Below are 14954 nucleotides of genomic sequence, written 5' to 3' on the forward strand. Positions count from 1 at the left end.
CAGCCTTCAACTACCTGAAGGGGGGTTCCAAAGAGGATGGAGCTCGGCTGTTCTCAGTGGTGGCAGATGACAGAACAAGGAGCAATGGTCTCAAGTTGCAGTGGGGGAGGTCCAGGTTGGATATCAGGAAAAACTATTTCACTAGGAGGGTGGTGAAACACTGGAATGCGTTACCTAGGGAGGTGGTGGAGTCTCCTTCCTTGGAGGTTTTTAAGGCCCGGCTTGACAAAGCCCTGGCTGGGATGATTTAGTTGGGAATTGGTCCTGCTTTGAGCAGGGGGTTGGACTAGATGACCTCTTGAGGTCCCTTCCAACTCTGATATTCTATGATTCTATGATTCAATGTCTTCAGTTGCATTTGTATGCAAAAAACAAACCAGTGCCTTGACCAAGTGTTATGTACTGTATCTTGCCCAACTCAGGAGGTAGCTAACTTTTACAGCTGACTGGAGCTTCCAAGTAGACTGCTAGGGCAGCGCAGAGCAGAACACATTCCTGCAGTCTAGCCTACAGAGGACTAAATTGTGGTGATTGTCACAAGGTCCTCATCAGGACAGTCACAGCTTCTATGTCACTCATCAGCAGCCAGTCACACTCCCAAAGTACTGTGCAAAGTGGGCCTTATTCTTAGGGTTGCCAGACATCCGGTTTTCAACCAGAATGCTCAGTCAAAAAGGGACTCTGGTGGCTCCAATCAGCTGTAAAAGTCCAGTTGGCCACAGTGGCTGGCTCTGTGCAGCTTCCGGAAGGGGCCGGCATGTCCCTCCAGCTCCTAGGTGCAGGGGCAGCCAGGAGGCACCGGCCCGAGTGCCGGCTCCACAGCTCCCATTGGCTGGGAACTGCGGTCGATGGGAGCTGTGGGGGTGGCGCTAGCAATTGGGGGCAGCGCGCGGAGCCTCCTGGCTGCCCCTGTGCCTAGGAGCCAAAGGGACATGCTGGCCGCTTCTGGGAGCTGCCTGAGGTAAGCACCGACCGGAGCCCTCACTCCTCACTCCCTCCTGCACCCCAACCTCCTGTCCCAGCCCTGAGCCCCCTCCAACACCCAAACTCCCTCCCAGAGCCCGCACCCCACACTCCCTCCTCCTGCCCCCTCCCGCACCCTGAACCCCTCATCCCCAGCCCCACGCCTGAGTCCGCACCCCTAGACAGAGCCCTCACCCCCTCCTGCACCCTAACCCCCTGCCCAGAGCCCCCTCCCACACTCTGAAAACCTCAGCCCCACCCCCAGTCTGGAGCCCCCTCCTGTACCCCAATCCCTCATCTCTGGCCCCACCCCAGAGCCTGCGCCCCCAGCTGGAACCCTCACGACCCTCCCGTGCCCCAACCTCCTGCCCCAGCCCAGTCAAAATGAGCGAGTGAGCGAGGGTGGGGGAGAGTGAGCCACGGAGGGAAGGCAAATGGAGTAAGTGGGGGCGGGACCTCAAAGAAGGGGAGGGGCCTCAGAGAAGGGGCGAGACAAGGCTTTTCTTTTTTTTGCAATCAGAAAGTTGGCAACCCTACTTATTCTGCTCTCAGCTACTCAATCACTGCAAGCCCAGAGCAGAACAAAGGAGGCTTAGAGGTGAAGTGACTCAAGATCTTGGGTCCAGATAAATAGAGTAAAACCAAGTGCCGGTGAGTCCCCCAAGCATGGAGAATCAGAAGGAAAAACAAGGAAGGCAAGACTGGAGGATTTTGTAAAGCACCAACGAGATCAGCTGGGGCACAAGCTGAAAATATGTTCAGAAAATCCGGGCAGTAGAGCAAAGAGGCCAGAGATTACCCTGCCCCATTGCCCTGCACCTTGTGTAGCCATTTACATCAGTGCAGAGTGCCGCAAAACACTACAAACCAGAGCTGTAGCTGATTTTGCACTGGTGAAAATGACGTACACAAGCTGCTGGACAATGGCTCGTGGAGCAGGTGGACATAAGCTTAGGGCAGTAGGATAAGATGAATCCATGGGGAGCTTTGAAAAAGAGGCAGGCGAGTCTGACGTGGAAAACTACATTACCAAAAGAATGCAAAGTGAAGCAGATCTCTCTGAACATAACACACACAGGTGGGGCTTTTCCTCTGGAGAACAAAAAATGCTCTTAGGTTGTCATACAATTTCCTAGGTATAAACCAAAAACCTCCCGTTGCTTGTAGAACTATTGCAATGATATACTAGGTATATTTAGTCCAAAAGCCCATAAGGCTTATATTACTATTTTCTCACTGGAATTTCAAGTCCAGTTATTTACATCAAGAGCAACTAGAACGTATGGGATGGGACACATACCATGGGGTGTTTTTCTTTTATTTTTGTTTTGGTAATTCTACTGAACGGAGCATTTTATCTCCCCTAGTGTTAATATATATTTGGTGGGTAAAACTATGGGAAAACGGAGCTTGCAGGGAAAAAAATATTACTGGTGATCTACAACGCTGGACCACATTTACGAAGCATTTTGATGAACACCAGCAACCCACGTGATATAATTATTGTTGCTATTAGACTATTATTTATATCAAATTTGTTGCTTTTGTAGTTCCAGTGGAGAAAGCCGTACAGTATTTTAGGATTACAGCACTCTAGAGATCTTATCACACGTAATGGCAGCTGCAACAAGTACAGGAACGAGGCAGTAACTCACCGCAGTTATAACACCAAAACTAGATGTTAAATAATTTAATGTGAGGTTCCATACTTGATTTGAAAATGAGAAATGCGGGATACTAAACATCCCAGACTGCATGTAATAAAAATGAAGTGTGGGTACTTCAAAGAGACTGTTACCATATGCTCCCTCTTCTCTTATCCCCAGATAATATTTAGTTTATCTCATACTCTTTGGATAACTGTGGAGAAAATTGAAGTACCTTAGATTAGGATGCATCTTCATGGAAAATGAGACACACAGGGTCAAGTTCTGCCATCAGCCAAAGAGGAATGGTCATTGACTGTTATTGTAATAGGATTAACATATACATATTATCACACATTGGCTTCAGTGTAGGGTGACCAGATGTCCTGTTTTTAAAGCGACAGTCCCATTTTTGGGGACTTTTTCTTATATAGGCGCCTATTACCCCCCACCCCCGTCCCGTTTTTTCCACAGTTGCTATCTGGTAACCCTACCTCAGTGGGAGTCACCCATATGTAGCTGAAAGCCGAATTTGGCCCATAGACTCCTTTTAATAATTGGCCAGATTTCTGACTACAGTCTGTTATAGCAGTGTAAATCCAGAACTCCTAGGGTGCAGGATTATGCACCAAAAGCATAAATGGTAAAAAATCATAAGAAACGCCATCTTGGCAAACTCTCTTTTGCAGCAATAAGCACAAAGTACTAGAAATCTCAGGACAAAACGTGGCCACACTACATTTTCACTGAATTTGGGGGCTAAGAAGATTTGCCTAGTTTGGATCCAGACTTTGGGGTTCTTCTCCAAGACTTTCCAAGTTTGCCCATCCCTATGTTCGACCTGGGTGGATACTTCTTTGCGTATGGAAAAAATATACTGAATTCTCCAATATACATTCAATTGTCAAAATATAGTATTCATTGATTTAAACCAGGGGTTCTCAAACTTCAATGCACCGCGAGCCCCTTCTGACAACAAAAATTACTACAGGACCCCAGGAGGGGGGACCGAAGCCTGAGCCCACCCCCCCGGGGGTGCAAAGCCAAAGCCCCACCTTCCCAGGCTAGGGGCCAAAGCCAAAGCCCAAGGGCTTCAGCCTCAGGCAGGGGGCCTGTAACCTGCGCTCTGCTGCCTGGGGCTGAAGCCCTCAGGCTTGGACTTTGGCCCCGAGCCCCAGCAAGCCAACCAAGCGACTTACTTTGGGGTCCTGATCCACAGTTTGAGAACCGCTGATTTAAATAGAAATAGGGTCGCTTAATAGCTTTACTGTCATCTATTTCAGGTACCTATGGCGCCCGCTTCTGTAGTATCTGAGCATCTCACAATCTTTAATGTATTTATCCTCATAGGGAGGATAGGTAGGGAGTTGCTGTCTTCCCCATTTTACAGATGGGGAACTGAGGCACAGAGAGATTCAGTGAGTGGTCCAAGGTCACATGGGCCTGTCCTTACCATTACCTAGATCGGAGGAAATAAACTCATCCAGACAGTACCGTGATATCCCATTCAATCATACCCATTTATTTTTGTTTTATTCTATCTGACTTTCTATAGTCACGAAAACTCTGGACTTTGTTTTACTTTTGAAAACTTCTTTTTGTCACTATGCTGGTTAATATGTAAATGAAATTTAAAATATTAGGAATGCCTTATTCAGCATGTTGATTTCCTTATTAAATATCACTCATGTCTGTTTTGCCACTCACTCTTAGGAGTAAAATCAAGCATTATAATGGGGAGGAAGAGAGCTCTTATTGGCAAATAATTCCCCTTTGCATGTTTAACGGTGCTAAATATGCAGAATGGATAACAGTTAAATATTGAACTCTGTTATCAAGTTGTTTGCTTCTGGAGTTCTTTTAGAAATTCTTCAGACTCTATTTACATATTGTTTAATTACTCTTAAAAATCAGAGATCTGATCACATGAATGCAAAGGTGGCAATGTTAATTAACTTGAGATTCAATGCTTTTGTGATCCTGATCATTTTACATGGATCAGGAAATAGTGTTAATAAAGCTAACTTACTGTGACAGGTGTAATTTCACGGATTAAGGAGATACTTGTGCAAGTGACTAACTTAACCGGGATGCCTGAACATTTCTTTATATAAGTTTTGAAATATATCACTCATTTTGTTTCAAGAGGTTTTGGCACTAAAAGCTTATCATAACAGGATTAACATATAAATATTATCACAGCCAGCAGGATGTTTTTGAATGAATATTAACAGCAAATATTATGAGTCTGTGTCAGAATAACTAATTAAGCGCAGCTGTCAAATATCATTTGACGTTTTCAGTGCCCTGTTTATTACAGGCTGGTGACAACGTTCCAGATTTATGGAGACACAACCATAAGGTCCCCCCTCCTCGAATCTTCACATTCACCCTCATACAAGTGTAAATTTATAACAAACTAAATCATGACGTCTATGATTAGTAGATGAGTTTAATACCTGTAACATCTGTACAGTCCTTACCTCTATTTAAATTCCCTCCATTTCCACCTAAACCACACAAAAAAAAGCTTATAGAAATAACTTTCTCTTTGAATGAATCAGTGACTCAGAGATGCTTTTAACTTGGGAAACACTTAAAATTGATTGAAGCATCAAGTTGTGCCACCTTCGGTTTCTCTTTTGGGTTTCTGTTTCATTATTCATCATATATTATCTGCCCAAACAAACATGAAGAACTCTGTGTCTGAGCACATAGTGGGCTGCAAAAACTTTTTATAGTTTAGAGTTGCCCTATAGCAACTTGAAGCTAAGCATTTCTGCTTCCCTAAACATGACTGCCAGAAGAAGAAAGAATGCTTGGAACTCAGGAGACCTGAATCCAAATCTCTGCACCACCACAGACTTCCGGTCTGACCTGTTGCAGCAATGTAAATCCAGAACTCCTTCAGTGATGAAAGATTATGCCCCAAAAGCACAAGTGGCAAAACTATCTCGCTCAACAATGAGCACAAAGTACTAGAAATCTCAGGGCAGTGTTCCATTGAGGTCTGTATTATAGTATCTGCGTTGCAGGGAAGGGAAGGGAAGGGAAGTTTTAGCCACCACACAAGAAATTAAGTTTAACACGGAAGCTTTAATTAGCTGTAAAGTTGTGGTCCAGACATTAGGTAATAATTTGATTTCAGTATTAAGATACTTAACCATTTAAATGATAGATCTGATAAATTTGGTAAAATTCTTTAGTTAAAAACAAGTGGACAATCATCTTCTTAGAATCCTCTTTACAATTTATAAGAATTGATTATTTTTAGCATTCATTTGATCACTCAGCTAATTTGAAGGTGTAATTCTAATCCAATACTGAGACTAATTTGATCTTGATTTGATTGTTGTAATGCTCCATTTTTAGTTTAGTAGTAGTAGTAGCTTAGCTTTGGTGATATGTTTTCTTGTTTTGTAAGTGTTTTAATTAAATTCAAAATGAGTTACATTTCTTACAATAAGCAACATGGGTCCAGAACCTTTGAGGACCTGGCATGGAAACCACCCAGTCAATCTAAAAGCCTGACTAGGGAGGGATAGCTCAGTGGTTTGCGGATCGGCCTGCTAAACCCAAGGTTATGAGCTCAATTCTTGAGGGGCCACTTAGGGATCTGGGGCAAAATCAGTACTTGGTCCTGCTAGTGAAGGCAGGGGGCTGGACTCAATGACCTTTCAAGGTCCCTTCCGGTTCTAGGAGATAGGATATCTCCATTAATTTATTATTTTTATAATTAATCTTTGTTCTCACCTGCCTTAGCTAAGTCCCCAAACCAGCAATGAACTCTACATGGGCAGAGACTTGATAATAATGGTGCTCTGCTGGGATACAGGGGTCTGCTCATGCAGAGCTTACTGCAGGACTGGATCCTAAATCACATTATTACCATATCTGCAGTACTACTAAGTCATTCCCTATAGTCAGCATGTGGAAGGATAGGGAACATACTTCAATTGCTGGTTAACCTTATGTAATGATCTAATGGAAACTGGCACATTTTAAGGGCAGCCACTGAATGCTTCAGCTTAGGAGAATATTGAAATGGAATAAGTAGCCAAAATTTGTTCAACCCTTGATATCACACTACATTTTACCATTACTGAAAGAGGAGCAGGGAAATGCTGCGCCGCACTGCAGAACACAGCCACAAAAAATGGAAGGGTAGATGGTGTTAGATAATTGCTTTGGGCCTGATCCAAAGCCCACTCTCATTGACTTCAGTGAGCTTTGACTCAGGACTTTTAATAATCTTTCTCTTCTTTTATTGAGGAAAAGGCTGTGACCTTGGGCATATATATAGATTCCTTCCCTAGCCACTAAAATTCAGCCAGCTATGAGATGATATATGGTTTAGGGGAGGAAGTGGAGGATACCATATCGAGGGGGATTTTGAAATTGAATTCTAGTGTGTGTGTGTATGTGTGTGTGTGTGTGAGAAACAGATTTATGTCTGGAAAGTAAAGGAAGTCCCCCTTCCCCTCCTTTCTATATTCCAGAGCCACTGAGGGTACTTCTATACTTACCCGCTGGTTCGGCAGCAAGCAATCGATCTTCTGGGATCGATTTATCGCGTCTTGTCTAGACGCGATAAATCGATCCCGGAAGTGCTCGCCGTCGACACCGGTAATCCTGCTCTGCGAGAGGAGTAGGCAGAGTCGACAGGGGAGCCTACCTGCCGCGTGTCGACCCGCGGTAAGTACCTTTAAGTTCAAACTAAGATACTTCGACTTCAGCTACGTTATTCACATAGCTGAAGTTGCGTATCTTAGTTCAAACTGGGGGCTTAGTGTGGACCAGCCCTTAGTTACCTCTAGATACACAGGAAAGAGGTTTTGGATTAAAAGGGGCCAAATCTTGCACCCTGTGCAAACCCAGTACATTTCAATGCAGGTAAATCACTGCAGAATTTGACCTCCCTCTTCATGATGCCAGTTTAATAGTAACAATAATTAATATAACAAATCTTTAGCCAGTTAGCTCATTACCAACATGCTCTCCCCTCCCCACGCTTTCCCAGGAACAGTGAATTAAATGAAACCAAAAGGTATCAACCATTTATTCTTAAAAACACTCAACTGTGATTAGAAACTGGAACAACTGCTAATCAAATATTGTTTTTGGAGTCAGTGTCCTACCTAAGTTATTACATCATGTGAATTTAAGATCTGAATGTCACTTCTCTAAATGTGGATTAAAAATTCACTAACAAGAACATGGGTTGAAGCCTGGTATGTGTTTCTTAGTTCCTTCTCAAAAGCTAAGGATACATATTGAAGACTGTAATTAACAAGCCACTAATATAATGCCTGACCTGTTTGGAAGCAAATAATTTTAAAAGACTAAACAACCTGGCTGGACTAAATTCAAAGAGACGAGGCAAGTCCTTTTAAACATTGTTAAATGAAGATTCCCTGGTAGTTTTCATTTCATTTAGGCACTCAAAATAGATTTAGAGTACATACGGTCCAGTAAACAGAGCATTATAAACTAAAGACAGCATTAGTTTTTCCATTGATACATTTACTATGTGTATTTAGAAACTATAATAAAAGTTTTATTAATACCATAGCAAAGCAGATACATCTGCTTTTAAAAAAGCAAAATTATCTCATTTATAAAATGTACAACTATTGGAAATGACCTACCTGTTTTCCGAGGTAGCAGATTTCCTCTGACAAACGATGACAGCTGGTGCATATTTCCCAGTATAATCCACGCTCTCTCTAATGTCCCATAAGTACGGGCTGCTGGCTCTTACACTGAAAATATTCACACCTTTCTTCACCTTTGCCCTAAGAGGAACAAGAGGATATGTCAACAATTAGATACAGAATTTCATTTCCAAGCTGTTACATGGATCTTCATTTTTTTCTCATTACTGGTCCTCTGGAGATGCTACAGCTCATTACAGATGGACCACATTGGTAGGAGGTAAAGGTATAATGGAATTAAACCTCCCCATAGTTTAAAGGAACAGTGTCAAGATAATAATGTTATTGATATAATGGTAAATAGATCTGTGATCACATTTTCTTCCCATAATACATTAGATCACTAAAACCAGAAGAATTTTAAAGTTCCACTAGACTTTTTCATCATTTATACTACTTGATGATATTTATACTACTTTCTCCATGTCATTTTGACAATGAAACTAGGCTACTCAATTATACTTTTGGCCCTCATTGGTTCTACAGGCCCTGATCCTGCAAACTCTTAGGCACGTGCTTATCTTTACACACATGGGTTGTCCGGTTTCAATGGGACTACTTACATGCACAAAGTTAAGTAAGTACACAAAATTATGCATGTACTTGTTTGCAAGATTGTGGCTTGTTTGCAAGATGGTGATGGGAGTGGTTAAGACTAGAAAGACTAGGCTAGAAAGAGAGACCGAGACACACTTCCTTGTTCTCATGCACTAGCCCAAAGCAGCTGATTTGAGGTTACCAGTGCTGCAGCGAAAATAATTAATTTAGTAATCGGTTTTCTTTCTTTTGCTTTTTAATTTCTGATTTTGTAACCCCTAATTCTCTCTCCTTTCCCCCTGCCCACAAAAACATCTAAATGGGTGCACTAAGCCACATTGGCATTGTCCCTTTTTACTCCAGCTTTATTTCATGCTGGTGAATTGGGAGTTTCCAGTGATGTTATATCTTAGCTTTCAAAGATTTTTTTTTTTTAAATAAAAAACATTGTGGTCAAATATCCCAACACACGAGATGTCACGAGATGCCAGTTTAATTACATTTGCTAAAAATCTCATATGCAAAATGCATTCAGCACGCTGGCAAGTCCTTCATTAAGAAAACAAAAAGAATGTGAGGGATACTTTTTGCAAGCATGGAGGTGTCACTAATGGTAGAAAGCATGACTGGCTCTGCCGCTCTACAAGATTTCCTATGGAATCTTTTAAGAACAGATTAAAAAAGGACATGGGATTCCTTCTAAGAATTGGATGCTATAGGTGTTATCTATTTTATTCTTCTGATAGCACAATGGTAGCTATTATTATTTAGCAATTTCCTTAGCTCATCAGTAGGAATTATGATGTGAAGACCAGATAATTTGTGCTCAGAGTCTCCTCTGCCAATTTCACAATATGCTGCACCATACGCAGGATGCAATGTCCATTCATTTCCCAGTTATAAAGATCCCTCAGGAAGACGGACCAATGGCCTGATCACAGCTTGGGAAATTAACTTGCAGTCCCGGCAGGTTTACTAGAGAGAGTGGGCCAGAGAAAGAAAAACAAAGAAGGTGGATGGAAACTGATGCCAGTCTTCAACTCCAGCTAGTCTCAATGACTGTAGTGATGGGAAATTTCTGTAGCTGCTCTGCCTACTTTCTGTCCCACAGGTGAGAACTAACGTAAGGCCCAAATGTCGTGCATGATCTGGGCCTAAATGATTTCATTGAGCATTGTGGGCGCTCAGCACCTCTCAGGATCAGGCAGCTCTGACTACGAATTCACACATTCACACTGCCATACGCACTCCTGGTGCAGCTTTCCAGCGTGGTCACTTAAAGAGTACTGCTAATTATAGCATGCCAGTGTGGGATTAGGACACTCTGTGAAGGCACGCGTACTGGAAAACTGGTCTGTATCATTGCTGCCCCACTCCTAGCATAGTCATTGACACCAGTACAAAATGGGTATGAATCTATATAAGGCACCTATATGTGCACATACACCCCATTACCATAGTGAGGCAAGGAAGTGCTGTTTACCCCATTTTGCATTTGGGAAACTAATGCACAGAAATGCTAAATAACTTGTCTGAGGTCACACAGAAACTCTGTGGTGGTGCAGGGGTTTGAACCCAAGTCTCCCACATCCTAGGCTAGTACCTTAACTATTGGCCAGACCATCTTTCCTCTCTAGCATAATAGTAGCATTTTACATCCACTGTTCACTGATGTAACTGACCACCCAAAATGCATGCAAACAGAAAATCAGATCCAATATATTTGTGTGTGTGTGTGTGTGAGTGTGAGAGAGAGAGAGAGAATGTATATATGTACACACACAAATAAAACACACATACATTTCTCTGTGAATTATGAGTGTGTCTCAGAGTTAGTGTACAAAGAAAGGATATTTGATTGACTCTAGGTCTAGGACAAATACGTTTTCATTCATGTAGTTAGAGAAACTAGTTAGAATTAAAGAAAATGCAACTGCAGAACCAAACCTTTCAGCATCAGAATGTGTGGAACAAAATGTCTTTGCAATCTGAATGTGCCGCCGAGCCCCTTTATATCACCTTAGTAGTGTAAATTGTCCTTTGCACTGCCAAAACTGTGCAAAGATACCTTAGTGTAAATGAAAATCAGACCCAATGTCTCAGTTCTGCTAAAGAAGTGGCCACAAACTTAGAAGGAATCTTCTGTTTCCATATGAAAACAATTTTAAAAGTAACAAAAAATACAGATGCAACCACTATCTCTCTCCTTTGTTATCTTCTAGCTGCATTTCTTTAAGAGATGGTGTGGTGTAGCAAAGCAGCAGGATGGACACACAAACATACAGATGACGTGAGCTCCTTTACCCTTGACATTCACTTTTGATGTTTCAAAACAAACACAGGTTCTTGCGTGCCTTCCCGGAGTAATTGCAGTCTAAGGATGAGAATTTCTTTAAAAGGGTTTTGATAAGGTCTAATTTAGTCATCTATTACAAGCCCTAAACCTTTAATTTTACTGAAAACAATAATAGAACTAGATTGCTGTTTTCTACAGAATTAGAGGTTACTAGCTCTTTTTAGTGCAGTCAGTTATACATGCTCCTGTAATTACCACCGAAGCTTTGACTCCAACAAAAGTCAGTTTCATTCATTTTCTCAGGGGTGTCTTAGTATTTTGTTTGCCAATATTGCACTGCAGAATTCTCTTCACCCAATTTACCTTGGCACTCACACTTAATTACAAAGGAGTGACCTGGAAGAGATTGGGTTAATGCCAACAAAAGGTACATTGTTTGTCAACAAACAGACCTAAAACTGAAGGTACTTGAAGTTTTTATATGACTGTTGTCAGGCTTCAATTTACTTCTTCCAAATCTTTGTTTTTTATTTGTGACTGACTGCCCTGGTTACAAGGCAAGCTGTGTTTTAGACCCCTTTGCAGCCCTTCTTGAGTGCACCCCACAGGCACCAATTCCTGCCTCTCTCTCAGGGGAAAAAACCCGCAGTTCAACCACTTTGGGACTGGACCTCTGGGTTGCAGCCCCCTGTAATACAACAGGCCCAAAAGTATTTGACACCTGCAAGAAAACTTCTCTCTGGGAGCCTGTGACCCACTGTGGTTGATATGACCCCAAAACAACTTCTTCAAAAACAAACATATTGTTTATTTCACCCACAGATATATAAAAAGCAGAGAAACAGTCAAAACAACAAAAGCTTATGCCCATCTGTTCTCACCTACACTTTATCCCTTCCTTGAAGTTTTTGGTAAGTTCCATTCAACCCAGGCCCCCTACTTCTGGGCTGGGAAAAACACTGTGCTGCCACATTCTCTCACGATGGTGTGTCTAAACTGCTTTGTTAACCTGGATGATTGGCAACGGGGTCTAGCCCAGGTGTGAGCATCCCCACTGCAAAGCTCAGCCCATGTTACTGTGTCATCTCTGTTTCTGCACTCACCAGGTGCATCTGGGGGCGTTTCCTATAGTTCTTTGAGCTGAGATGCTCCAGGATATTTTCCCAGTCCATTGCGGGAGAACTTGTCTGTCTGTCAGAGGAAATCATGGGATGGCATTGGAGCACTATTAGCACTCAAGAAATTTTGCCCGCATCCTCATTGCAAAATAGGTAGCTTACAGCCTGAGTTAAAATGGCGACCAGAGGTTTGTCTGTGTGGATGGTAGGTGAGCTTTTGCCAATACCTGGGAAAAAGCCCAGATGAACTGTGCAGTGAAGATGAACTCTCTGTCAGAGACTCACCTCTAACAGCTGCTGCCAACTCCCCACTCCTTCCTCTCTAAGCAGGAGCCTTAAACAGTTTAGTGTCCCTTTGATTTCTGGCTGTGACCTTGGAAAAATAAGCCTCTTAACCTGGCTAGAAATAGGCAGGTAGGTATTTCCCCCCTTGTTCTCTTAAGGATACTTGATAGTTTCCTTGGTATTTTATCTCATTATTTCATTTCCTGTTTGCTTACCCCTAACATCTTCCTTTGATTTAACTCTATGCATACGGGCAGAATAAGATCAAGCAATTAAACTGAGGTCAATATGATCTATTTTAAAAACCGTACAGATATCTCCTTCATTCTCCACATTGACTCTCAGTTCTCAGCATGTCGAGCAGAGGACAGAGTTAGGGACCACATGACAAGCACTTTTAGTCACTCACTGCAGACTTCAGAAGCTTGGTCTACACTACAGAGTTAGGTCAATGTAAAGCAGCTTACGTCGACCTAATTACGTCAGTGTCTACACTACAGCCTTGCTCCCGGTGATGTAAGTGCCCAACTACTCTGACATCATAACTCCACCTCCACGAGAGGCATAGGGCTTATGTTGGTGTAGTTAGGGCAACGCAGAGTATGTATAGACACTGCGGTAGTTACACTGGCTGTTGGCTGTCATTCCTGTCAATTTCATGGCTCCATGCTGGAACCGTGAAATTGACAAGAAAGTCAGGCTGTCATCGGGGGATGGGGGAAGGGCTCCAGCTAGAGTCCAGCTGCCCCCTGGGCTACCCGCTCCCAGCCCAACTGCTGCCCAAGCTCCCTGCTCCGAACTGGGCTGTGACCCGGCTCCCAGCTCCCCACTGCTACCTAGAGGCTCCCCAGGGAGAGCGCTGGTACTGCCCAGAGGCTCCTGGCTCTCTCTCTCCCGTCCCCCCACCCCCCAGGCTCTTGGCTCCCCACTCCTCACCGTTTAAAAAAAAATGATTGAAAAATCAATATATTTCTGTGAAAAATTAACAAATAAGAGGTTTTTCAAAATTCCTTATGTAATTTAGCATTTTCTAACTAGCTTTAATATGTGAAAATGGAAACAACTGCACGACAGGTTTTACTAATATACGGGGGGGGGAAATCGAGAGTGAGAGAGAGAGCCTGATCGACCAGCCAAAGAAATCCCCTGCTCCTCAGCTCTGCATGTTATAACCATTCAGTGAAGAAAAGTGCCTACCATCTATCCATATATTTTTCTATGGTTTGCATCATTGTTTGCTTTATATACACTGCAGCATGTTATTTACTCCTGGTCTGCAGCTATGAGACCTCGGTGGAGCTTACCATCTTCTTCACAAATTAGTCCACATAAGCAATGCACTTGGGAGAATTCACCCACTGAAAACTTGTCAGTGCTCTGGCAGGGTGCAAGGCAAGAGAGGAAGGTGGTACAGAGGGAACTCTCTGAATTGATACATCACACCTGAAACCAAACACGTTTTCCTAAGCACATAAAGACAGTGATTTCCCAATTCCATCTCATGACCCACTAAACACCATGTTTACTCCAGTGATAAAAAGAGGCTTCAAATCATGCAATTAAAATGCAGGAGCTGCCCCTTTTCATTTATCAAAGTGTCTGTCTTAACATCTCCCAGTTTTCTTTGTAGTTTACAACCAGTTAGCACTTAGCTTTCAGCCGGTGTCATTACCGCAAGCTGGTAATGGCTGTGAAATTGTTACTTAAGTGTTGTATAAAATGGAACAGCTGGCTGGTGAAAAATAACAGTGGTACAGCATGAGTGCTGCGAAGTGCCCTGGTACAATGTCAACCCAGCATTGGGTCTGAAACAACAAGGGGAAGCAAAAAAAGAGAATTCACTCTCCACGACCAGTAAAGGGAGATCAACAACATGTTGTGCTTAAAGGAATGGCAGATATTCTGACTCTGGCCAGTATTGTCCTGTCCGTGACCCCTGAAGGGATTCTGCCTGCAACACGCCAATGTCATACTACTGCTCGCTCTCCTCCCCCTGCAAAAAACCCCACCAAAACATTTCTAAAAAAAAAAAGATGTTTCAAATCCGTAAAATTGATTCTGGTTTTCGATTACTGCAGGTGCTCAAGGGAAAGCCGTAGAAAACTTTCCCAGGAAAGTTTCCCCATTTAGAGAGAGCTTATGCTTCCACGAGCTATCACCTCGTTCAGCATGGCTGTTACAGTGCAATGGACAAATGTGTGTCAGGGTGGGTAGGGTGAGGGTAGATTTTCAAAAGCACAAGGTACCCAACTCCCACTGACTTGCAGTGGGTGCCTACTCGCCCTTTGTGCCTTTGGAAAAGTGATGGGTTGCCGGTTCCTTTAAAGTCTCTAAACACACACTAAGGTTTCTCAACAGTCCCGTGAACCCATCCTTGGGTAGTCATAACCATTTA

At 42.9% G+C, this 14954-nt stretch overlaps 1 protein-coding gene across 1 annotated transcript in view; it reads right to left on the minus strand.

Moving 5' to 3' along the window:
• Positions 1-14954, minus strand: part of TMEM132D (transmembrane protein 132D) — a 418546-nt gene that overhangs the window by 233001 nt on the left and 170591 nt on the right. Inside the window, exon 3 of the mRNA XM_034791463.1 lies at positions 8258-8404. Coding sequence (XP_034647354.1) covers positions 8258-8404 — 147 coding nt within the window. The remainder of the gene's footprint in view (positions 1-8257; positions 8405-14954) is intronic.

This window comes from Trachemys scripta, chromosome 15 (genome assembly GCF_013100865.1).
Source record: "Trachemys scripta elegans isolate TJP31775 chromosome 15, CAS_Tse_1.0, whole genome shotgun sequence".
NCBI lineage: Eukaryota > Metazoa > Chordata > Testudines > Emydidae > Trachemys > Trachemys scripta.